This window comes from Dermochelys coriacea, chromosome 25 (genome assembly GCF_009764565.3).
Source record: "Dermochelys coriacea isolate rDerCor1 chromosome 25, rDerCor1.pri.v4, whole genome shotgun sequence".
In the NCBI taxonomy this organism is placed as follows: Eukaryota; Metazoa; Chordata; order Testudines; family Dermochelyidae; genus Dermochelys; species Dermochelys coriacea.
In genome coordinates, this window is record NC_050092.1 from 1,408,237 (window position 1) to 1,434,740 (window position 26,504).

General features: G+C 45.2%; 1 protein-coding gene across 4 annotated transcripts in view; it reads right to left on the minus strand.

The window, feature by feature from the left end:
- LOC119848174 (zinc finger RNA-binding protein-like) overlaps window positions 1-25,469 on the minus strand; it is a 76,237-nt gene extending 50,768 nt beyond the window's left edge. For 3 of the 4 annotated variants that reach the window (XR_006277064.1, XM_038383594.2, XM_038383597.2), the window contains exon 1: window positions 24,950-25,079. Coding sequence is in view for 3 of the 4 variants with exons in the window: in XM_038383594.2 (XP_038239522.1) it covers window positions 24,950-25,011 (62 nt within the window). In the remaining variant the exon portion in view is untranslated. Of the gene's footprint in view, window positions 1-24,949 lie in introns of all 4 variants that reach the window. The other variant, XM_038383595.2, reaches the window with a different exon arrangement.
- Between the last annotated feature and the right edge of the window lie 1,035 nt (window positions 25,470-26,504).

A 26,504-nucleotide genomic window follows, 5' to 3' on the forward strand; every position in this document is an offset into this window, starting at 1 on the left:
CGATTTTATACAGTCTATTCCATATGTCCACACTAAGCTCATTAAGTTGGCGGAGTGTCTCCTCACTACTGTGACTAGCATCAACTTACGGAGCGGTGCACTGTGGGTAGCTATCCCACAGTTCCCGCAGTCTCTGCCGCCCACTAGAATACTGGGTTAAGCTCCCAATGCCCGATGGGGCAAAAACATCGTTGCGGGTGGTTTTGGGTACATGTCAGTCACCTCTCCTTCTGTGAAAACAACGGCAGACAATCGTTTCGTGCCTTTTTTCCCCCGCACAGACACCATACCACGACAAGCATGCAGCCCACTCAGCTCAGCGACACCGCCGCTGTTGTGTCCTGGGTGCTGCTGGCAGCAGATGGTGCAGTAGGACTGCTAACCGTCGTCATACACCGCTTCCCCCGCAACTCTGCTCTGCCGCTATTGTCTCAATCGTGAATTTCTCCATGTTGTCCGTCATGGGCTCCAAGGTACATGTGTTCTTTCTCTGGAAGCATGCGCGGTGCTAACCGTCGTCCTCCACTGCTTCCGCTGCAACTATGCTTTCCTGCAGATGCCATACCACGGCAAGCATGGAGCCCCCTCAGATCATTGCGGCAATTATGAGCATTGTAAACACCTCACGCATTATCCTGCAGTATGTGCAGGTCCAGAACCTGCAAAAGCAGGCAAGGAGGCAATGGCAGCACAGTGACGAGAGTGATGAGAACATGGACTTCTCTCAAAGCACGGGCCCCAGCAATTCGGACAACCTGATGGCAGTGGGGCAGGCTCATGCCATGGAACACCAATTCTGGGCCCGGAAAACAAGCACAGACTGGTGGGACCACATAATATTACGGATCTGGGATGATTTCCAGTGGCTGTGAAATTTTCACATGCGTACGGGCACTTTCATGGAACTTTATGACTTGCTTTCCCCTGCCCTGAAGTGCAACAATACCAAGGCAAGAACAGCCCTCACAGTTCACAAGCGAGTGGCGATAGCCCTCCAGAAGCTTGCAACGCCAGACAGCTATCGGTCAGTAGGGAATCAATTTGGAGTGGGCAAATCTACTGTGGGGGCTGCTGTGACCCAAGTAGCCAGCACAATCACTGAGCTGCTGCTATCAAGGGTAGTAATTCTGGGAAATGTGCAGATTATAATGGATGGCTTTGCTGCAATGGGATTCTCTAACTGTGGTGGGGCGATAGACAGAATGCATATCCCTATCTTGGGACCGGACCACCAAGGCAGCCAGTATATAAACTGAAAGGGGTACTTTTCAATGGTGCTGCAAGCACTGGTGGATCACAAGGTTCATTTCACCAACATCAACATGGGATGGCCCGGAAAGGTACATGACGCTCGCATCTTCAGGAACTCTGGTCTGTTTGAACAGCTGCAGGAAGGGACTTACTTCCCAGACCAGAAAATAACCGCTGGGGATGTTGAAATGCCTATCGTTATCCTTGGGGACCCTTAATGCCATGGCTTATGAAGCCATACACACCCTGGACAGTAGTCAGGAACTGTACAACTATAGGCTGAGCACGTGCAGAACAGTGGTAGAATGTGCATTTGGATGTTTAAAAGCATGCTGCCGTAGTTTACTGACTCAGACCTCAGCGAAACCAATAATCCCATTGTTATTGCTGCTTGCTCCACAATATCTGTGAGAGTAAGGGGGAGATGTTTATGGTGGGGTGGAAGGTTGCAGCAAATTGCCTAGCCACTGATTACATGCAGCCAGACACCAGGGCGATTAGAAGAGCACAGCAGGGTGTGGTGCGCATCAGAGAAGCTTTGCAAACTAGTTTCATGACTGGCCAGGCTACAGTGTGACAGTTCTGTTTGTTTCTCCTTGATGAAAACCTGCCCCCTTGGTTCACTCTACTTCCCTGTAAGCCAACCGCCCTCCCCCTTCAATCACCGCTTGCAGAGGCAATAAAGTCATTGTTGTTTCAAAATCATGCATTCTTTATTAATGCATCACACAAATAGGGGGATAACTGCCAAGGTAGCCCAAGAGGGGTGGGGGAGAGGGAAACACGGGGTGAGGTGGTGGATGAGGGAAGGACAAGGCTACACTGCACTTCAAAACTTACTGAATGCCAGCCTTCTATTGCTTGGGCAGTCCTCAGGGTTGGAGTGGTTGGGTGCCTGGAGCACCTCTGCTCCTCCTCCGTGTTCTGGGCGTCTGGGTGAGGAGGCTACAGAACCTGTGGAGGGCGGGCGGTTACACAGGGGCTGCAGCGGCAGTCTGTGCTCCTGCTGCCTTTCCTGCAGCTCCACCAGATGCTGGAGCATATCAGTTTGATCCCCCAGTAGCCTCAGCATTGCATCCTGCCTCCTCTCATCAGGCCTCCCCCACCTCTCCTCTTGCTCCCGCAACCTCTCATATTGCTTGTCCCTCCTGTCCTCGCGTTCATTTTCTGCTTTCCTGGACTCAGATACTGTTTGCCTCCATGCATTCTGATGAGCTCTTTCAGTGCGGTAGGACTGCATGAGCTCAGAAAACATTTCATCGTGAGTGCGTTTTTTTCGCTTTATCTGCGCTAGCCTCTGGGACGGAGATGATGGGGGAGCATTGAAACATCTGCAACTGAGGGAAGAGAAAAAAAGAGTGGAATTTTAAAAGCACAATTTCGAGAACAATGGGTAGACTTTCACGGTGACCCAAGCTGTTAATATTACATAGCACATGTGCTTTTGGTACAAGGTCGCATTTTGCCTCTTACATTGAGGGCCTGCCAGTTTGGTGTGAGAGATCACACACGCAGGGCTGGGAAACAGAATTCGGCTTGCAGGCAGCCATGGTAAGCCACAATGTTTCGGCTTCTTCAATCCCATAACATGTGGGAATGGTTTTACACAGCAGCGCCCTCCTTTCCCATACCAAGCACCCATTGGGTTAGCCATTTAAAAGGAGGGGCTGCAGTTTTCCGGTTAACCTGCAGCACAAACCCAACTAACCACACCCACCCAATAGTCTGGGATGATCACTCCCCTGAGGATAACACAGAGAGATAAAGAACAGATGTTGCTTGAATGCCAGCAAACACCAGGACCATACATTGCCATGCTTTGTTATGCAATGATTCCAGACTACGTTCTACTGGAATGGCATGGTAAAGTGTCCTACCATGGAGGACGGAATAAGGCTGCCCTCCCCAGAAGCCTTTTGCAAAGGCTTTGGGAGTACCTCCAGGAGAGCTTCATGCAGATGTCTCTGGGAGGATTTCCGCTCCATCCCCAGACACATTAACAGACTTTTCCAGTAGCTGTACTGGCTGCATATGCATCCCAAGCCTTCAGGGCAAATTAATCATTAAACACGCTTGCTTTTAAACCATGTATTATATTTACAAAGGTATACTCACCAGAGGTGCCTTCTCCAGCTTCATGGTCCAGAAGCCAACCTTGGGAGGGTTGGGAAGGTATTGGCTTAAGGGTGATAAACAGTTCCTGACTAATCGGGGAGAACGGTTTCTCCGCTTGCCTGCTGTGCACGATCATCCTCTTCCTCCTCATCCCCAAAATCTTCATTCCTGTTGCACAAAACTCCCCCCCTTGCAGGAGTCCACGGACGGGGGTGGGGTAGAGGTAGGGGCCCCTCTAGAAGTGCATGAGCTCATCACAGAAGCGGCATGTCTGGGGCTCTGACCCAGAGAGGCCGTGTGCCTCTGGTTTTTTGGAAGGCTTGCCTGAGCTCTTTAATTTTCAGGCGGCTCTGCTGCGGGTCCCTGTTGTAGCCTCGTCCATCATGCCCTTAGAGATTTTTGCAAATATTTTGGCATTTCGTCTTTTGGAACGGAGTTCTGATAGCACGAATTCGTCTCCCCATACAGTAATCAGACCCAGTACCTCCCGTTTGGTCCATGCTGGAACTCTTTTGCTCAATTCTGGGACTGCATGGTCACCTGTGTTGATGAGCTCGCCATGCGGGCCTAACAGGAAATGAAATTCAAAAGTTCCAGGGGCTTTTCCTGTGTACCTGGCTAGTTCATCCGAGTTGAAAGTGCTGTCCAGAGTAGTCACAATGGAGCACTCCGGGATAGCTCCCAGAGGCCAATACCATCAAATTGCGTCCACACTACCTCAAATTTGACCCGGCGATATCCATTTCAGCACTAATCCCCTCAGCAGGGAGGAGTACAGAAATTGATTTTAAGAGCCCTTTAAGTAGTCAAAAATGGCTGTGTCATGTGGACAGGTGCAGGGTTAAATCGATCTAATGCTGCTCAATTCAACCTGAACTCGTAGTGTAGACCAGGGCCAAGTGATTTGCCCAGGGTCATACAGGATGTCTGAGGTGAAGGAATTGTAACTGGTTATTCCATAGCATAGACTAGCACTTCAGCCATTGGCCCATCTTTCCTCTCACTGCACTTCCAAAACAGGAATTCTGGGTACTATAATGCCTCAAGATCACACTTGTCCATTAAAACTAAAATTAATGGGAGCTACATATGTATATTCAGAATATTCTTCACATTGAAGTTGGAATTTAATATTACTGTTTTATTTTAAATAGCCTGGATGGTCACCTTCTCCCCCAGACACACTCCAAACTGTGCATACTATACTGTTGTCTATTTGGTACATTTGAAAGAGTTATATAGTGTGAGAAAGAAGATTATGTATTTTGCAGTTACATTCATCCTTCTTCACTAAAAGTACCAATTAAGGCAAAAATTGTAACACTGGTGATAGCTAATTTTTTTAACTTTTATATTTGTGTGGGTATGTGAAAGAAAGAGATAATGTAAATGGAAACCAAGATAAAGTATGCTTGTGACCAAACACCTTCTCAATGGTTGGTTATTTATCAAGCATCCATAGACACGCACATAAATAAAGGGTGTTTATTCAACATAATGAGAGCAAATTAAAATGTAATTAAAACTATGATTAAAAGCCATCCTCCCAAAATTCAAACAGCCAATGCAAATGAATTATTCCAGTACAAACAAGGAAAGGTCAATATGCAACCAAGACTGGTCATTGTAAAATCCATCTTTGTGATGAAGTTTAAAATGTTTATTAAAATAGGAGAGCACTACATAATATAGTTTTTGTAAGTAAGTATGTATTTCTTTGCTGTAAAGTCCCTTGGTAAAGACAAATAAGTAGAGACATAGTTCATTTGCAGCTTCTATTAGTAGTAGTGTACAATTCATTCGAGCAATGATGTGGGGCAATCTCATTTTCCACATTAGCTCATCAAAGTAGGCGGCTCTCCCAAAGAGTCTGTTGACCAATCACAAACATTAGAGCGGGACATTTCTGATGAAACTAGGTATGACTAGGAGGAAGACCATGAAGAAAAACAGGTTTAGTAACACACAAATATCCTGGAAGTCAACAGTGAAGGAGAATGATATATATTATAGTGTAAATACCTGAGATTTCAATTTTTTTTTTATTTTGGATCAAAAGCCTGATCAAAAGCCTGAATGGATCAGGGCTTTGCAAAGCAGGAGTAGTATTTACTCCACAGTAGTAACATCTATCACTATACAAACAAGCAGATTCCTTCCACTCACCAATAAACTCTGAAGGGATGTACTAGAAACAACCTGAACACAAAAAGAGTTATTTTAAAAGCATCTTCAACACAAGAACTCAGAAAGGCAGTGTAAATTACATAAAATTAGAACAGAACTGTAGCCAAATAAAAGTTGTTTTCCCAGTTTCCAGAATTTTTCCCCATAAGCAAAAATATATCTGCACCAGCTATGAAACTGGCAGCAATACCATAAGTCCAACAATACATTGTTAATACATGGATTACCCAGGTTTCTGAATTCCTGCCAGCTCCTAAAAGAATTTTTGCGTAATCTACTGTACAAATTAGTCCCTTAAAATACAGTTATCCTATCCCAATTTCAACTCAGCTCATTATATTCTACTTAGCAAAATTTTCCTTGCAATTTCGGTTAAACAGTTTTCTTCAGGCAGTGTTGCCACATCCAGGCACTCAACCCAAGATGTCGGTGCACTTTTTCCTGGAATGGACTGTATAATCATTTGGTAAAGTGCCTTGGGATCCTTCTGGATGAAAAGTTCCACATTTTATAAATGCAAGTTATTGACACACATCAAGAATTCAAAATGGACTTCTGCAACCAGATACACTATAACTGATTTATGACAACATACATGCAAGCATATTAAGCCCTTCATTCCTGTCACCAGACTGGTCAACTGTGATGAAAAACTCAAGGAATTTTTGTCACCAGTCCAAGAACAGAAGAAGAAATTCTCTCTCAAACTGAATGTGTCCTTTCTGGAAGTGAGGGAATGGGAGACTAGTGAACTGGGGACTGATCAGGAAGGGAGGAGAAAAAGGGAGAAAGGCTGGACAAGGGTTTCTACCAGAAACTTTGGTGGGAAAAGGGATCTCAAACGCATTCTCTAACCTTCCTTGATGGGACAACATCAACAAGGATTGTTGTTTTTCCTTAATATCGGTCTCCTGCATGGGAAAGTATCGTGAGTATGACCTATGATTATTTGTCAAAATGCTAAGTAGTCACTTGTTATATGTATATTTTAAAATGTGTTAACTAAACATCAAACAAAGAAATGAAACTAGTATGACTGGTTGCACTAAATCACATGATGACATGTAATATTCAACTAATAAAAAGTAGGGAAGTCTTATACTAAGCTTAATTATCCATTCACAATTAACACAAGAAGGAAGGAGGTGTGGGTGTGTGCAAGCATTGTGCCCCCTTTTTAAAACAATATAAGCTCTTTGCCAGGAAAGTTTACACTTTATAAATAGGGATTTTCTTACAATGAACTACCATCAGAGGCACTCCTTTTGGCATTCTGGGATATTAAGCCCAATGGTATAATTCTGCAACTATATTCAGTACCACTGAAGTCAGTGGGACTGCTTTTATGAAGCAGTTTTGTCAAAGTGAGCCCTGAAGCAGGAACTTCAGAGCCTGGCTATCGTAACCTGGGATACAGGTTTTGTGAACTTCTTTGCATGAAAGGAGGTTTGCTCTATGAAAGACTCCATTAAGTACACTGAATTTTTCTCCCAAAAGGATACAAATTGCAGAGGGGAAATATCCCTCTAGGATTAGAATAGGTCTTCAGCTCTTAAGGGGTGGAGTATTTTTTTGTTTTGTTTTTGTGGACATAGAAGTTGCACAGGTGAAATACTGATTTCCAATCACAGAGCAGTAATTAAGTCTCCAACTGTTTCACCAAGAATAGGCTTATATGTATTCTACTTCCTGAGTATCAAACAGTCACTGCACAGAACTGCAGTAAGGAGCTCTAGGTTCTAAATCATGGCTTCGATATTGACACACAACCCTATCCACGTCACTTCATATCTGTTTCCCTTCCCCTCAATTTACAAACTGAAGTTAGTATTGCTCACCTATTTGACAAGAGTGTTGTAAAGCTTAATTCATTGTTTAAAAAGCCACTCAGAATTCTCAAATGAAAAGTACTACTATAGAACTCCAAACTATTACACCACCCATAGGTAATTTTAAAATTACCAGAGTGGGTGGGTAAGAATGTGATCTAAAGCAGCAAAGAGGAATTGTCAACGAACTCTTCACCAGTGATGTGAGAAAATCATATTACAAGCTGTATTTCATGAGATTCATTTTACAGTTTAGTCATTAGCAGCAATCAACCCTCCACCCCTTGGATTAAAATGCTTTCTTCCATTTTTCAACTAAGAAAATCTTTTTCCTGCTGTAAACAACTCAATGCTCTCCTCACTGAGGGCTGACCTCCAGGACAATTTTCAAAAAAATAACTGTAGCGTAAGTGAGGAAAAAGTAGGTTTTGCCCACAAACAGTATGAAGTTTCCATTAAAATTCAGAGCTACAGGATTATACAAATATAGCAATGTTAATGATATCCATGTGGTTTTCAACTACTTTTTCCATATGGAATCCCAAAATTGCACTAGTTTCTAATTATTCAACTGCACAAGTACTTAGTGAAGTCTGAGATTAGTGTTTTCATTCTTGTTAAGAGCCAAGAAAATTAAATACAAAGACTTGTGAAAAATAAAAATCTATGCCCTAATATTCAATTGGCACCCTCAGATACGCACACCTAAAATCAAACATTTTTTGTGCGAGTTACAAGGATGTATCCAAGGGTAAAGCAGAGATTTTTTTGTGAATTATAGATAACTGGAAATCTGGTCAATTTTAAAAAGTTAAAAATAGTTTCATGTACTATCCCCAACCCCAAAATATCTCCAACCAGTTTGTGGATGTTCATTCATTTCTCCGTTTTAAAAATCTCTCTCTTCCCCACAGTTACTCAAAAAACTTAACAGAGGAAACTGACAATACACAACACTGTCAAATGCACAAGAACTAAAAACCATTGAATATACTTTGGTATGAATACACATCTTGAATACTGGGTGCAGATGTGGTCGTCCCCTTTCAAAAAAGATGTACTGAAATTGAAAAAGGTTCAGAAAAGGGCAACAAAAATTATTAGGAACAGCTTCCGTATGAGGAGAGATTAATAAGACTGGGACTTTTCAGCTTGGAAAAGAGATGACTAAAGGGGGATATGATTGAGGACTATAAAATCATGACTGGTGTGGAGAAAGTAAATAAGTGTTATTTACTCATTCTCATAACACAAGAACATTTTTCCACCAAATGCATCCGATGAAGTGAGCTGTAGCTCACGAAAGCTTATGCTCTAATAAATTGGTTAGTCTCCAAGGTGCCACAAGTACTCCTTTTCTTTTTTCCAACCTTTTAGTAACTGCCAAACAGAATATTTAGTGAAATAAGGCTACTATATGTTGAGGAATTGTACCTGTCAACTCCCTAATGATTAAATAACGATTTGCAATATTGCTAAAAATACACTATCAAGAATGGCAGACCCCACAACTGTCTTTTGAGTATTATATAGAGGACTATTTTCTCACAAAGACAATATAATTTTTTGTGGCGCTCTCCTTTACCACCACCAAAGATGATGCTCTACCTATATATATAACTATGGCAGTAACCCAATCCTTATGAGCCACCCTAAAATAATAAGGGAATGCATGCCTTCAAAAAACAAACATACACCTGAAAAAAAGCTTTCAGTTTCTAGTTTGCAATATTTGGTTAGACTTGATATTTTTAAAATATGAAAAATATGTTCATATGCCTGTAAGAGAATCTCTCATTACTCAAAAAGAAAAGGAGTACCCGTGGCACCTTAGAGACTAACAAATTTATTAGAGCATAAGCTTTCGTGAGCTACAGCTCACTTCATCGGATGCATTACAGTGAGCTGTAGCTCACGAAAGCTTATGCTCTAATAAATTTGTTAGTCTCTAAGGTGCCACGGGTACTCCTTTTCTTTTTGCGAATACAGACCAACACGGCTGCTACTCTGAAACCTCTCATTACTCACTGATTTACATTAGAGAAGTTGTAACAGTGCACCTCCTATGATTTTTAGTTAACTAATTAGGTTTCAGGTATGGCACAGAGCACCTTAGGTTCTCTAGGATGTTTTGGATATTATGTGCTACCATGTACCATATCCCACAGAGTTTATGATCAGGATACCATGGCATTCGTTATTTATATGCTACTCCAAATCTTAATTTGTAATTAATGTGTGTGTAACTCAACATTATGGAGTGCCATACACTGATAGATTAAAACCATCTGTTTTTAGGCCAAAGGCTTTCAGACTTTCAAACTAGATTACAACTAGTTAGACTACAAATGTATTCATATATATCATGAGTTAGAATTAGCTTCAGGAATAGGGGAGGGTGCTGAATTGCTACCAGGATTTCACCCCAACCCTGTTTAGTGATTCCATATCTTTGTCACCCTCTGGCTAGTAGGGGGTCACAGATTTGAAGTTTGGATATAACTTTTATTTAAGCTAATGTTAAAAAAATTATATAATACACAGGTTAAGAAAAGAGTGCCTGAACATCTGGGTATAATGCTAGATTACATACGAACACAAAGTTTGTTTAAAAACTCATAAGATACATATGGTACATATCTGCAATAACCCAAATTTAGAGAAATTTAATGATAGAGTTTAGATATCAGAATCCGAATACTCAGGTACATCACTCATGAAAAAAGTTATACAAAGAGTTGGTTGTGGAAAGCAAATATATGAATGAGTGTAGATTGTCTCTCGGTATTTGAGCATTTAGGATGGGTTCACCCTTAGTAGAGAGAATCCATCAGAGAAGTATTTCAGTGACTTTCCAATTTTGCTTTTCATCACTCCAGCTCATCTCTCCTGGTATTGTCAATGTCTGATGATGTGTTCTAGGTAGATGTCCCTCTATCACCCGATGGCATCCAATACCGTGAGCTGCTGTATCAGCTGAGCATAGCATTGATTCCCCATTCCTACGACACTCACTCGTTACTCCGATGATCAGTGTGTGTGTCTGAAGCTGGTAACCCTCTCTCAAGGTTTCAGTCAGACGTGTGTATTTCTCCACCTTTCGAGCTCAGGAGTTGCAGAAGGCCACAGGCCTGTTCTCAAAGGGCACTGTGAGGTCCACCATCATGATAGTCTCCTGGTCTTCATTGGTGATTACTATGTCCAGTGGCAGTTGAATGTTGGTTCAAGGAATTGTGGAGTTCACGGCCACCTTCCACATAGGTGGCAGTATGGCTCTGACTAGGCGATCTTGTATGGTGTTATATTGCAGCTGCCAGGCTCTGGAATGAGGCTTGCAACTAAACAGGACATAGGGTAGCGTCTCATTGGCATAGCCACACTTCCTACATCACTTGTCCCAGTTTCCACAGCAGTCAGCTCCGTTCGGCGGAACACAGTTGAACTGGGTCCTGTGGATGAACCTCCTAGTTGGCAAATTGGGTAAAGCTGCTCCCGGGGAGGAAGTGGTTGCTGGCGTCCCACTTGCACGTCTCCTCAAACACCTTGCCCTGGTCCGGCTTCCGTTTCAGGTTTTCCAGATATTGGCAGCGGATGGCATCCTTCAGGGTCCTCTCCAGCATGGTTCTAGCTCTTGGAGCAATGCAAGCAAGAAGTCTGGGAAACAAGCAGGAAGAACTGGAAGTCTTGTCACAGTCAAGGAACTATGATATGACAAACAACAGACTTGTTGGAGCAACTCACATGATTGGAGCAATCTCATGGATGGGTATAAACTGTTCAGGAAGGACAGGCGAAGGAGAAAAGGTGGAGGAGTTGCACTGTATGTCAGAGAGCAGTATGACTGATCAGAGCTCCAGTCCAAGGTTAAGTTTATAGGTGAGAGCAACAAGGGTGATGTCATGGTGGGCATCTGCTATAGACTTCCAGTCAAGGAGGATGAGGTAGACGAGGCTTTCTTCGGACAACTAACAGAAGTTTCCAGATCACAGGCTCTGGTTCTCATGGGGGAATTCAATCACCCTGACATCTGCTGGGACAGCAATACAGCAGTGCACAGACAATCCAGGAAGTTTTTGGAGAATGTTGAGGACAACTTCCTGGTTCAACTACTGGAGGAAGCAACTAGAGGCCATTCTCCTCTTGACCTGCTGCTCGCAAACCGGGAAGAAATGGTAAGGGAAGTAGAAGTGAGTGGCAACCTGTGCAGCAGTGACCAAGAGATGGTTGAGTTCAGGACCCCCCTGACAAAAAGAAGAAAGGAGAGCAGCAGAATACGGACCCTGGACTTCAGAAAAGCAGACTTGGACTTCCTCAGGGAACTGATGGGCAGGATTCCCTGGGAGGCTAATATAAGGAGGAAAGGATTCCAGGACAGCTAGCAGTATTTTAAAGAAGCCTTACTGAGGGCGCAGGAACAAACCATACTGATGTGCAAAAAGAATAGCAAATATGGCAGGCGACCAGCTTGGCTTAACAGAGAAATCTCTGGTGAGCTTAAACACAAAAAGGAAGCTTACAAGAAGTGGAAGCATGGACAGATGACTTCGGAGGAGTATAAAAATATTACTCAAGCATGCAAGGCACAATTGGAATTGCAGCTAGCTAGGGATGTGAAGGGTAACAAGAAGGGTTTCCTACAGGTATGTTAGCAACGAGAAGGTGGTCAGGGAAAGTGTGGGACCCTTACTGAATGGAAGAGGCAATCTACTGAGATGATTGGAAAAAGCTGAAACACTCTATGCTTTTTTGCCTCGGTCTTCACAGACAAGGTCAGCTCCCAGACTGCTGCACTGGGCAGCACAGTACGGGGAGCAGATGAGCAGCCCTCAGTGGTGGAGCAGCCCTCAAAGGTTAAGGGCTATTTAGAAAAGCTGGACATGCACAAGTCCATGGGGCCGGATGCAATGCATCTGAGGGTGCTGAGGGAGTTGGGTGATGTGATTGCAGCGCCATTGGCTATTACCTTTGAAAACTCATGGCGACTGGGGGAGGTCCTGGACAATTGGAAAAAGGCAAATATAGTGCCCATCTTTAAAAAAAAGGGAAGAAGGAGAATCCGGGGAACTACAAACCGGTCAACCACACCTCAGCCCCTGGAAAAATCATGACTCCAACGAGAGACTGCTGAATTGAAATTAATTTGCAAACTGGACACCATTACATTAGGCTTGAATAAAGACTGGGAGTGGATGTGTCACTACACAAAGTAAAACTATTTCCCCATGTTTATTTCCCTCCACTACTGTTCCTCACACGTTCTTGTCAACTGCTAGAAATGGCCCACCTTGATCATCACTACAAAAGGTTTTCTCTCTCTCCTGCTGGTAATAGCTCACCTTAACTGATCACTCTCATTATAGTGTGTATGGTAACACCCAGTTTCATGTTTTCGGTGTATATAAAATCTCCCCCCGCTGTATTTTCCACTGAATGCATCCGATGAAGTGAGCTGTAGCTCATGAAAGCTTATGTTCAAATAAATTTGTTAATCTCTAAGGTGCCACAAGTACTCCTCTTCTTTTTGCGGATACAGACTAACACAAATGCTACTCTGAAACCTAGAAAAATCATGTAGCAGGTCCTCAGGGAACCCATTTTGAAGCACTTGGAGAAATGGAAGGTGATCAGGAAAAATCAACATGGATTCACTAAGGGCAAGTCATGCCTGAACAACCTGATTGCCTTCTATGATCAGATAACTGGCTCTGTGGATATGGGGAAAGCGGTGGACATGATGTATCTTGACTTTAGCAAAGCTTTTGATACGGTCTCCCATGGTATTCTTGCCAGCAAGTTAAAGTAGTATGGATTGAATGAATGGACTATAAGGTGGACTGAAAGCTCGCTAGATTCTCAGGCTCAATGGGTAGTGATCAACGGCTCAATGTCTACTTGCCAGCCGGTAGCAAGCGGAGTGGGACTGGTTTTGTTCAACATCTTCATTAATGATCTGGATGATGGGATGGATTGCACCCTCAGCAAGTCCGTGGATGATGTGAAGCTTGGGGGAGAGGTAGATAGGCTGGAGGGTAGGGATAAGGTCCAGAGAGACCTAGACAAATGAGAGGATTGGGCCAAAAGAAATGTGATGAGGTTCAACAAGGACAAGTGCAGAGTCCTGCACTTAGGACAGAAGAATCCCATGCACTACTAGAGACTGGGGACCGACTGGCTAAGCAGCAGTTCTGCAGTAAAGGACCTGGGAATTACGGTGGACAAAAAGCTAGACGTGTCAACAGTGTGCCTTGTTGCCAAGAAGGCTAATGGCATATTGGGTGGTATTAGTAGGAGCATTGCCAGCAGATCGAGGGAAGTGATTATTCCCCTCTATTTGGCACTGGTGAGGCCACATCTGGAGTACTGCGTCCAGTTTTGGGCCCCACACTACAGAAAGGAAGTGGACAAATTGGAGAGTGTCCAGCGGAGGGCAACAAAAATGATTAGGGGGTTGGGGAACATGATTTATGAGGAGAGGCTGAGGGAACTGGGCTTGTTTAGTCTGCAGAAAAGAAGAGTGAGGGGGGATTTGATAGCAGCCTTCAACTACCTGAAGAGGGGTTCCAAAGAGAATGGAGTTTGGCTGTTCAGTGGTGGCAGATGACAGAACAAAGAGCAATGGTCTCAAGTTGCAGTGGGGGGAGGTCTAGGTTGGATATTACGAAAAACTATTTCACTAGGAGGATGGTAAAGTACTGGAATGGGTTCCCTAGGGAGGTGGTGGAATCTGCATCCTTAGAGGTTTTTAAGGCCTGGCTTGACAAAGCCTTGGCTGGGATGATCTAGTTGGAGTTGGTCTTGCTTTAAGCAGGGGGTTGGGACTGATGACCTCCTGAGGTCTCTTCCAACCCTAATCTATGATTTTGTGCTCTGCATTCTTCACCTGTGGCACCAGGACTACCAGCTCCTGATGTTCCTCGCACCACATCCATCGGCAGCTGATATGCTTCTCCAGTCATCGCACAGCATTGCAGGTACAAGTCTCTCCCACCCTTCCAAATTCACCTTCTAGGGAGCCGCTCAGGTAGGTGGCAACATCTTGATCAGAGAGGGTCCTGGCAATTCGCTTCTTGATGACATCCTGCATAGCACTTTCTGCTATGTTCCTCACCATGGCATCCGGGCACGTCAGAAGGCGTGAGTGATCACCACAACGTCACACAAATCACCCATTTGAGCGACATTAGCATCGCCCTGTCTGTGCAACATATACACCAGTTCATTGCTGGCCCTCTGGAGAAGAAACATTCGCTTTTTCACTAACTGCCTGATGGTGTTGTCTGCGTTAAAAGGTACCTTCGCCATGGCAGAACCCCTCAGGACAAATGAGATACGGGGGATCAGGAAGGTGTTCAAGGCATTGATCTTCTGCCATGGTGCTAGTAGGGAGGAGTTGATCCTGGCCACATCTCATAGGATCTCCGTGATAGTGTCCTTAGGTGTCTGCTGGACAAGGAAACCCCAGGGTGTGCCAAGATGTTGGTAAGCTTGCCCATCCTCGACGAACATCATGAGTTCACCCTGGATCTGAAAGGGCATCGCCTGGACTGAGTCCCTTCTACTGCCATCGATATGCAGAGCTCCACACTTCCTAGCATTGAAGCGGAGTCCCATCCAGTTGGCAGCCTGGCTGGTGACATCAAGCATTTGTTGGAGACTGTCAGTGTTCTCTGCAATCAAGACCAGATCATCTCCGTAGGCCAGGATATTCACTCTACTGCTGTACAGATCAAAACAATCTAAACTGCTGGAGATCGCTCAAATGAGTAGCTCCATGGCTAAGTTGAAAACGATGGGGCTTAGGGGACAGCCTTGCTTCACACTACTACAGACAGGAATTTCAGGCATCTCTCCTTCCATGGAGCAGAAGTGGTGGTGCAACCTTCATAAAGCTCATGGACCAGTTGGAGAAAGTTTTCAGGCATTCCGAATTCTCGATCTAAAACCTGTTTCTAACAGAAGGAAGATGGAGTTCTCTCCTCTTCTGGCTGCAGCAAAGAGTTAACTCAATATACCATGGGTTTCCATTACTCCACCTCTTACACAAGACTCCCATTTTTTGAGTGCTTTTCTCCTGTGAGCAACTCAAGTGTCTGCTAGTAATATCTTTCCAAGCAGGAGTATGAACATCCGTTTCATTGCTATTGTCAGGTTTTTGCATTAACACCCATGAAATATTGTTAATTTCACTCTGCTGCAGCTATGAACACCCCTTGAAAAAAATCAATTCCCACATTAACACCAGGACAGTTTCTGAAACTTGAGGGTACCTTAACAGAATACATTTCTGTAGAATTTAAGCTTTCATTAAAAAAAAAAACGAACATGATTAACTTACAATGGGCAAATGCATTTTTCAAAAAACATTTTCTATTGCAACATCATGCATCTTTCTACTCCCACTCAAGAGTTTAGGGAGAAAGATAAAAACTGTTGTGACAATCCTCTTGGATGCACCTGTGATATTTATGCATGTAGGTTTGATGTTAAAAACCTGTGGCTTCAAAACCAATGGACAAGTTATCTGTTTTTAAAACATCAAAATTAGAGAGTAATTGAATAATCTATGGCTTCAAATCAACTTTTTCAGGTTCAGATGTGACACTGCATTATCCTAACTTTATCCCATAATGAGATATTTGGAACATCAGAAACCAGTAAAAAATAAAAACCACACTACATAATAATCAAAAGATGTTAATTTGGAGACGTTCTTATACTCCATCTTAATTTTGTTTCTATACACTGATGACAAGAATTAGCCCCAAAATACACTAAACAACAAATGATTTGGAGTTCAAAGAGAAACAAAAATCTTGAGAACAAATACCAAGAGCCACTGTTTGTGAAGAGACTTCAAAACAGGCATCTTAAAGAAAAAAAAAGAAAATACATTGAACTCAGAAGCATCATTATCAAAGGTAAAGTCTCAAAAACCTCATGATTTCTCCACCCTCACGATATTGCAACAAGGTTTAAAAAACCTCTTATATTTGATATTTCATTTTGGAACAAACTTCTTGGCACTATAACAAAGTCAAGATGCAGATTCTGAGTTACATGTAAACATTTTAAAGAATTAAAAATATTACCAGTTCTTTAAAAAAAACCTAATATATTCAGTGACTTTTATCAAGAATAAATTACCCAACTACCTTGAAATTTGATTGTAACAGTCACCCTACAATATTCTCTTATAATAAACTATTTGTGCCTTCATTATTCAAGATTGCTCAATTCCCTTTAAAATACCCTGTAAAAGTGGGAGAAACATACCTGGTGACCATTTACTAATGTAATTTGAGATATCCTAAAAACTCCAAATAAGGAACACTTTTTTCTAGAAACTGTGATCTGCATCCAGGTCAAATTATAATGGATCGTGTCCTAGGATCTTATAGTCAGATGAGATAACATCTGTCTGAAGTGCTTAATTAAAAGATTTTAAATCACAGATGCAATACTGTCTTCTGTAGTATGTATTGTTTGGTGCAGCAGACACAGCAATTAGATAAAGAGATAACTTTTCCTAAAATACACACCAAGTTAGCCCTGGTCAACATAGGCTGTAAGGGATCTCACCAGGAGAGGCCTTTCATTACTGGTGATATGGGATCTGCAGCATTTGCTACTGTGGAACACTATGTTACTGCATCACCTGAAGGCCAGGCTGGGTATGACCAGGACCGTTTTGAACTGGTTTTAGTCATACCTGACAGAGTGCTCCCAGTCGGTGGCGATGGGTGATCTTCCGTCTGCCTGTACTGGGATTGCATGTGAAGTTCCCCACAGGTCGGTTTTGACTCCGGTGCTTTTCAATGTCTATATATTGCCTTTGGGAGAGATTTTTGAAAGATAGGGCTTGGGTTATCATTACTATGCTGATGATACCCCACTGTATATTTCTCTTATCTCTTGACTATGGTGGTGTCTGACATGTTTGGGACTGAATGACAAACTGGCCAAGACTGAACCCTTGCAAGATTTAAATTATGCAGATTGGTTCAAGTAGGTGACGTGTACAGAATAGTATTTCCATATGCCTTCCACTTTCACACAGGGAGGTGCTTCAGTAGGATGATGGATCTAGCCTTGACATGGGCTAACAGTAGAAGATCAGATGTCAAGCACACTCAGGACTGGGCTGTGTGGGAATTTCCCATTTCAGTAATATTGTTAGAATGCAACTCTTCTCTTTGCATTCTGACCTGGTAACTGTGGGATAGTCCTTTTAACCTCACATTAGAATTAGAGTAATGTGCTACGTTTATAGGGCTATCTAAGAAGCTGATCTGTCAGCTATGGACTGCAACAGAGCAACTGGTTGTGACAGGAGTGGAGCAAGTCTACCTGATGCCTAACTACACACTGGCTGCCTGTTGGTAGGTATACAGCACTTAAAGGTTTCCATTTCAGTTTTTAAGGCCCTAATAAGACTGAACGGCCAAGCATCCTGCAAAGTTTCTCATAGTCTCTATTTCATTTCACTCCAAAACTGGATTCAACAGGGCTTTGAACTTCTACAGACTTACACTAATAGAAATAGTTACAGCCAAGGCTTTAGAGTAAAGATATGAGATCTGTGCAGTATCCTCACTTTAGAGTTAAGAGCCAGTTTGTTGCAAGTGTGAAACCCTGTTATTTCAAAGTATTAGAATGCAGCAATTTTAATTGCGAGAGTTTATCTTTCATGGTATTGTTAGAGATTTGTTAGATGGTAGATAGATGCCATAAAAGTTAAGTCATCTAATAACTTATCTTCATGATGTTCATACCGCCACATTCCTTATACTTAAGATAACGAGAAATACATACTTGGAAGTCCAGTACCCATGTAAACTAATTTAATGGGCTAATTGTGAGAACGTCAATCATCATCAACCAAGCAGAAATACATAATATGGAAACATTTGAATTTAAATGTCACACAACATCCATTTTCTATATGATTCTACTTATTGAGGTTGTGTTGCTGTGATACACAAGAATTTATTAATATTCAATCCTTCCAAGACTGACAAGCTCCATCTCAAACTGCTCTTAAAGCAGCTAATAAAGATGTTCAGAACTGCATACTAACGGTGGTGTGTCACACATGCAGCTGTGGTACATTTTACCAACCAAACAAGAATACTGAGAATGCAGCTGCATTCAAGTTTTTACAAGTGAATTAATTCAGACAAATGTTTGTTTTTCATGTTTATAACTGCTCAGTATAGTATCTTCAAATGCTTTAAGTAACTTAGTTTCTATCTGTGGAGAAGTGACAAGAAATAGTTTGAATTTTCTCACTGACAAATTGGCAAATTCACCGTATTTTCCACATCAGGTTGAAAACACAGATGCAGTCCTTAAATGTTTTTCTGTAGAAAGAGCAGACTATGCCAGGTTAACAGTATGCAACTAGGCCTCTTTGTATATACAAGCTAGAACTGACAAGAAACATGCCAAGAATGGTATTGAGAATGCAAATACAATTGAAATAGTCAAACACGCTGCTCCAAACACACCAGTGGCACGTGCATTTTCCATTACTGAAAATGTGCTGTTAGCAGTAGTAGCAAAATATTACTCTTCAGGAAGGCATCCAAAGTACTGAAACTGTGAAGTTGACTGGTGTTTCTCACAATCCCACATGCTTAACAAACAGCCATCCCCTTTTTATACCAACTCTGGGACATATCTTAGAATCACAGAATATCAGGGTTGGAAGGGATCTCAAGAGGTCATCTAGTCCAACCCCTTGCTCAAAGCAGGACCAATCCCCAACTAAATCATCTTAAAATTCCATGACCAAGAAAGCAGTCACAAACTCTGCTGGAGAAGTTGACAAATTTACAGGATTTTAATTGCACTTTTGAATCATTTCCAACTCACTGGACAGGTTAAAAACTACACTGCAGTCTTATACTAAGTGCTATAACTGCATGAACACCTGTCAAAAATGCATTAGAAACCAACATTTAGCCAGACATTTCATAGACGGTAAGCTGGATTGGGAAAAGGACAAATGCAAACCTCCTTGGAAATATTGGGGTAGAGAGGAATTTCCAACTGTATGGTTTGCTTCCTCCCTACAACTTCAGTTGGGAACTCTTTCAGCAGGGAGAGAGGACTGCTAAAGTCGGGTAAAATGTTTTCAAAACTCAAGGACAATAAACAGCAATAGTTGCACAGCAACTGGAAGGGGGAATCCTGGAAAAAGGAAAAACAAGGAACTCCTTGGAGAAAGCAGCAAATCACTAAGGTTTGTCTTTACTGCAAAGTTACTTCAAGTGTTGCCCTTAATTTGAGATCATCCACACAAAACCCTTACCTTTATGGGGAACTGCTTTAGAGTTGGCTGGCAGAGTTGGCAGATGACAAGTTGTGCTAACACAATCCCTCTGCACTGTGAATGCAGGCTAGCTCTACTTGAGTGCCACTAGTACTCCAATGCCTTCTCACAATTCCCCACGTGTGCTCAGAGAGAACTGACAAACTCCCACACTTCACTGGGAAAGAACTCCTGGAGCAGCTCAGCTTACTGCATGCAAAGAAACATGAGATATGCCCTGAGAGGTCTTAGTCCCACACACAAGTGAGCACAGCTTCAGTATGGACACAAGCAGCTTGAGTGTTATTCAGCAGTGTGGCAATTCTCAATTGAGGTAGGCTAAAAGTAACTTGAGTTAACTCTGCAGCGAAGACAAACCCTATGGACAAGAAACTGAGGCATTGCAACCCCACCCCAGCCATGAGACAAAGCACCCTGAGGAAAGGGAGATGGTCAGAATAGCTCTCTGCAGAGGGAAGAAACAATAGAAGGGGACCCATGGGATACAGAGAACATGAAGGAAAGAAGAATTGTTGGATGAGAGCATGGGGTGGGGCTTAGGAGAAACAGGCAAGGCCATCATTGGACAGAGCACCTCAGGGGAGAATAGCTACAGAGGGTTATTGGAGGCAGCAAGCGCCAAGGAGAGAAGTTGGGAAATTAGGCAGGTGGAATCTTGGCACATGCTGGGGGAACTGGCAGGAAAGAATGTAAAGGTGGGTGGGCAGATGGAACCTTTGAGGAGGCAGAGAAACCTATGAGGATGGGAGTGAGGGGAAAATAAAGGGAATCCTCTGAGAAGACTGAGTGCCCAAGCTGGAAGAGGAAAGCAGGGAGGATCCTTGGAGAGGATTAGCACCACAAGGGAGTGAGGTGGATATGGGGTGAGGCAGAGCATTCCCAGGAGGAGAAAGAGGAAAGGAGCCCTGGAGAAGAGAGAAAGACAGGGAAGCAGGGACATTTTTGGGAAGGCAGTATATTGAACAAAGGGAGAACAAAAACATGGAGAATGGATTTTTGGAGGAGGTACAGCACCCTGCGACATGAGGGAATAGACGGAATCCCTGAAGGCAGAGCATCCCCTAAAGATGAGAAGAGAGGTGATAGAATGCATCCTAAGGATTGATGGGAGAACAGAAAGGATTCTTGGAAGCATCAGATAAGATAAGGGGACCCCCAGGAAGCACTTGGGGGAACATACAGGAGCAAAGCAAGCAAAGCCCTGGGGAAGCAACAGACTGAATGCCCTGGGGCATGATGGATTAGTAAGGAAATCCCTGGAAAAGGCAGAGTCCTCTGGAGATAACAAGGAATAGCAGGACTCCTGTGGAGTTAGAGCCCCCATTTGAAGAATAACGAGGAGTCCTTGTTGCACCTTAGAGACTAACACATTTATTTGGGCATAAGCTTTCGTGGGCTAAAACCCACTTCATCAGATGCATGGAGTGGAAGATACAGTAGCAGATATATACACAGTATATGAAAAGATGGGAGTTGCGTTACTAAGTGGGGGGGGGGGGTCAGTGCTAACGAGAAAGTCAATTAAAGTGGAAGTAGGCTATTTTCAACCGTAGAATACCAAGGGAGGGAAAAATTACTGTTGTAGTGGTAATGAGGGTGGCCCATTTAAAAGAGTTGACAAGAAGGCATGAGTAACAGTAGAGGGAAATTAGCATGGGGAAATTAGGTTTTGTAATGACCCATCCACTCCCAGTCTTTTTTCAGGCCTAATTTGATGGTGTCCAGTTTGCAAATTAATTCCAGTTCTGCAGTTTCTCGTTGGAGTCTGTTTTTTTACTTTTTTTGTTGAACAATTGCCACTTTTAAGTCTGTTATTGAGTGACCAGGGAGATTGAAGCGTTCTACCGGTTTTTGAATGTTATAATTCCTGATGTCAGATGTGTCCATTTATTCTTTTGCGTTGAGACTGTCCTGTTTGGCCAATGTACATGGCAGAGGGGCATTGCTGGCACATATCACATTGGTAGACATGCAGGTTAATGAGCCCCTGATAGTATGGCTTATGAGGTTAGGTCCTGTGACGATACCCATGCTATGGGTACCCACATGGCCCCACAGTATGCCAACATTTTTATGGCTGACTTAGAACGCTTCCTCAGCTCTCGTCCCCTAACGCCCCTCCTCTACTTGCGCTACATTGATGACATCATCATCTGGACTTATGGGAAGAAGGCCCTTGAGGAATTCCACCAGAATTTCAACCATTTCCACCCCACCATCAACCTAAGCCTGGACCAGTCCACACAAAGATCCACTTCCTAGACACTACAGTGCTAACAAGCAATGGTCACATAACCACCACCCTATACCGGAAACCTACTGACCGCTATACTTACCTACATACCTCCAGCTTTCAGACCACACCACAAGATCCACTGTCTACTGCCAAGCTCTAAGATACAATCACATTTGCTCCAATCAGAGGAGAAACAAACACCTACAGGATCTCTATCAAGTGTTCTTAAACCTACAATACCCACCTGGTGAAGTGAACAGACTGACAGAGCCAGAAGGGTACCCACAAGTCACCTACTACAAGACAGGCCCAAGAAAGTAACAGAACGCCACTAGCCCTCACCTACAGCCCCCAACCAAAATCTCTCCAGCACATCATCAAGGATTTACAACCTATCCTGAAAGATGATCCCTCACTCTCACAGAACCTGGGAGACAGGCTAGTCCTTGCTTACAGACAGCCCCCCAACCTGAAGCAAAATACTTACCAGCAACTACACACGACACACCAAAGACACTAACCCAGGAACCAAACCCTGCAACAAACCCTGGTGACAACTCTGTCTGCATATCTATTCAAGGGACACCATCATAGGACTTAACTACATCAGCCACGCCATCAGAGGCTCGTTCACCTGCACATCTACCAATGTGATATATGCCATCATGTCCCTCTGCCATGTACATTTGCCAAACTGGACAGTCTTGACACAAAAGAATAAATGGACAAATCTGACATCAGGAATTATAACATTCAAAAAACAGTAGAACACTTCAATGTCCCTGGTCACTCAATAACAGACTTAAAAGTGATAACTCTTCAACAAAAAAATATCAAAAACAAACCCCAACGAGAAACTGCAGAACTGGAATTAATTTGCAAACTGGACACCATCAAATTAGGCCTGAATAAAGACTGGGAGCGGATGGGTCATTACAAAACCTAATTTCCCCCTGCTGTTACGCACACCTTTTTGTCAACTGTTTTAAATGGGCCACCCTCATTACCAGTACATAAGTGATTTTTCCTTCCTTGGTATTCTACTGTGGAGAATAGACTACTTCCACTTTAATTGAACTGTCTCATTGGCACTGACCCCCCACTTGATAAGGCAACTCCCTTCTTTTCATGTACTGTGTCATATATATCTGCTACTGTATTTTCCACTCCACGCATCTGATGAAGTGGGTTTTAGCCCACGAAAGCTTATGCCCAAATAAATGTATTAGTCTCTAAGGTGCCACAAGGACTCCTCCTTGTTTTTGCTGATACAGACCAACAAGGCTACCACTCTGAAACCTGTCGCCATGTGAAGAATGAAGAGCAGACAAAGGTCAGCAGACAAGTCCCAGTGGATGTGAGAACAGAGGGATGAATACTGTGGTAGGGATTAATGAAAGGACAAGGCTGATCATGTGGGAGAGCCCCACTGGTGGTAGTTGTGGGAAGAGAGCAAGGCAAGCGGATCTGAAGAAAGGGCAAAGCCACTTATGTGCACGCAAATGGTGGGATCCTCTGAAGGCAGGGAAAGGGAAGCAAAGGAAGGGTTGAGGGCGTGGAGCCACCACAGTGTGTCTGAAGAGAGGAGCTAGGGAATGAGCCTCCAGTGTGTGAAAGCACTGAGACAGATGAGGTTGAGCAGACAGGGTAATTATAGGGGATAGAGGTACAGTTCCCAGTCAAGTAGGGAAGGAGGGGGGGGGGGTGAGGGAGGAGGAGGGTAAGGATTGAGGAAGGGGGAGCAGACCCCTTTATGTGGGGTCAGAAGATGAGGAAGACGACAATGGAGAAAAGGGGAGAGAGATGAGGGCAAATCCAGTGGCAGACCTCCATCTGTTTGGGGCAGAGGATGAGGCATGATGTGGAGGGCAGATCCCCATGTGTACAGGGTGGGGGATTAGGAGGGTGGCAATGGAGAAATGGGGGAGGGTAAGGGGACGAGTAGGGTGATGATAGAGGGGAGTGGGGAGACCAGGAGGGGGGCGATGCAGGAGGGGGATGAGGAGAGTGGTGAGGGAGGAAGGGCGGGGAGACCAGCAGGGCAGCGATGGAGGAAGGGGAAGCAGGGGAATGAGGAGGGTGGCAATAGAGGAATTGAGGGGTAGGGGGATGAGGAGGGTGGCAATGGAGGGGGCTGGGAGAGCAGGAGGGTGGCGACAGAGGAATGGGGGGGCAAATGCCCATGTGGGGACAGGGGGATGAGGCAGGTGGCAATGGAGAAGGGGGAGGCAGCGGGACGGGGGCGACGGCAGAAAAAGGAAGGTGGTGATGGAGGAGGAGAGCAGACATCGGTGGGACAGGGGGACGAGGAGGGTGGTGATGGAGGAGGGAGGCAGACCCCCATGAGAGAAGAGGAGTGTGGCGATGGGGGGCAGATCCCCCATGGGGGGGCAGGGAGAGCAGAAGGGGAGCAGAGCCCCATGGGGGGGAGGGGAAGGGACCGATAGGGGGGCCAGATCCCCGTGGGGGGCCAGGGGGAAGAGGAGGGTGGTGATGGAGAATGGAGGCAGACCCCTGTGGGGAAGGCAGGGAGAAGAGAAGGGGGGCAGACCCCCGTTGGGGGGGAGGGAGAGCAGGAGGGTAGCGATGGAGGGGGGAGCAGACCCCCGTGGGGGGGGAGGGTGAAAACAGGAAGGGGACAATGGAGAAGGGGGCCAGACCCCACGGGGGGGGGTCGGGGAGAGCAGGAGGGGGACAGTGGAGAAGGGGGCAGACCCCAGTGGGGGGCGGGGAGAGCAGGAGGGGACAGACCCCCGTGGGGGGGGGCAGGAGGGTGGCGATGGAGGAGGGGGGCAGACCCCCTGACTCCCCAAGCCGCCATTTTAGCCGCCTTAAGTGGAGGAAGGGGGCCGGAGGATCCGGCAGCGCCCCAATCCTTCCCCGTGCCGGTTGCCTGCGTCGGCCCCGCACCTGCCGCCCTTCCCCGAGCAGAGGAGCTGCCTTGGCGCGGCGGCCCCACCCAGCCCGCTCGGTGCCCGCGGCGGGAGCGCCCCGTACCTGTACTGGGGCCCGGCGGCGGCCGCCCCGTGCGCGAAGCCGTAGTAGTTACTGGCCGCCATCTTGCCGTCTTCACAAAGCGGCGGTGGAGGAGGCCAGCGGCTGTGGGGGAGGGGGCAGCCAGGAGCACGGAAACACGTGACAGCCGCGCGCACCAGCCACACAGCCCGCCCCCGCGCGCTCCCTTCGCCCCGCTCACGCGGGCGTGGTCACGTGAAGTGCCACCGCTCTCTAGCTGAGCGGCTCTTGCCACCGCTGGGGGGCGCGCGCGCACAGAGCGACCGTTACACGGGGGAGGCCGTTGGGAACCCGGCGGCCTGGCCGGCACTTTGTGCACCAGGGGACTCTGGGCTGCGCAGCCTGGCTGCTGCCAGACGGGGTCTCGCAGAGCGGGGCACCCCAGGGTGACCTTTAAGGCTGGTGCTGCCAGGAGAGGGTGCAGGTGGGCCAGGAGAGGGGCCTCCTGATGGGGCAGCTCACAGCCCCACCATCCCACCTTGCATCCATCCCCACACGGCTTCTCACGGTGCCTCCGAATGGTACCGCAGGGTGTCGTGCCATCTCCGCATGCTGTGATGTCACGGTGCACGTTCAAATGTCATTGCAACACCTCAGAAAACACCCTTGCACCATGTCAAATACCATCACTGTAAAGGCCTTCCGGTGCCACTCTGTCAACCACCATCACTGCATGTGTGACATCACAGCCCCATGCTGAAATGTCAGTATGACGTACAAATGCTGCTGCGCTGTGTCTGAAGCCATCATGGCTCCATGTCATTGAAATGTCACCATCATAGAATCAGAAGATTAGGATTGGAAGAGACCTCAGGAGGTATCTAGTCCAACCCCCTGCTCAAAGCAGGACCAATCCCCAACTAAATCATCCCAGCCAGGGCTTTGTCAAGCTGGGCCTTAAAAACCTCTAAGGATGCAGATTCCACCACCTCCCTAGGGAACCCATTCCAGTGCTTCACCAACCCTCTTACTGAAATACTTTTTCCTAATATCCAACCTAGACCTTCCCACTGCAACTTGAGACCATTGCGCCTTGTTCTGTCGTCTGCCACCACTGAGAACAATCTAGATCCATCCTCTTAGAAACCCCCTTCAGGTAATTGAAGGCAGGTATCAAATCCCCCCTCATTCTTCTCTTCTGCAGACTACACAAGCCCAGTTCCCTCAGCCTCTCCTCAGAAGTCATATGCCCCAGGCCTCTAATCATTTTCACTGCCCTCCGCTGGACTCTTTCCAATTTGTCCACATTCTTTCTCTAGTGGGGAGCCCAAAACTGGACATAATACTCCAGATGTGGCCACACCAGTGCCGAATAGAGGGGAATAGATCACTTTCCTCGATCAGCTGGCAATGTTCCTACCAGTGCAGCCCAATATGCTGTTAGCCTTCTTGGCAACAAGGGCACACTGTTGACTCATATCCAGCTTCTCGTCCACTGTAATTCCCAAATCCTTTTCTGCAGAACTGCCGCTTAGCCAGTCTGCCCTCATCTGGTCCCCAACCCGTAGCAGTCCATGGGATTCTTCTGTCCTAAGTG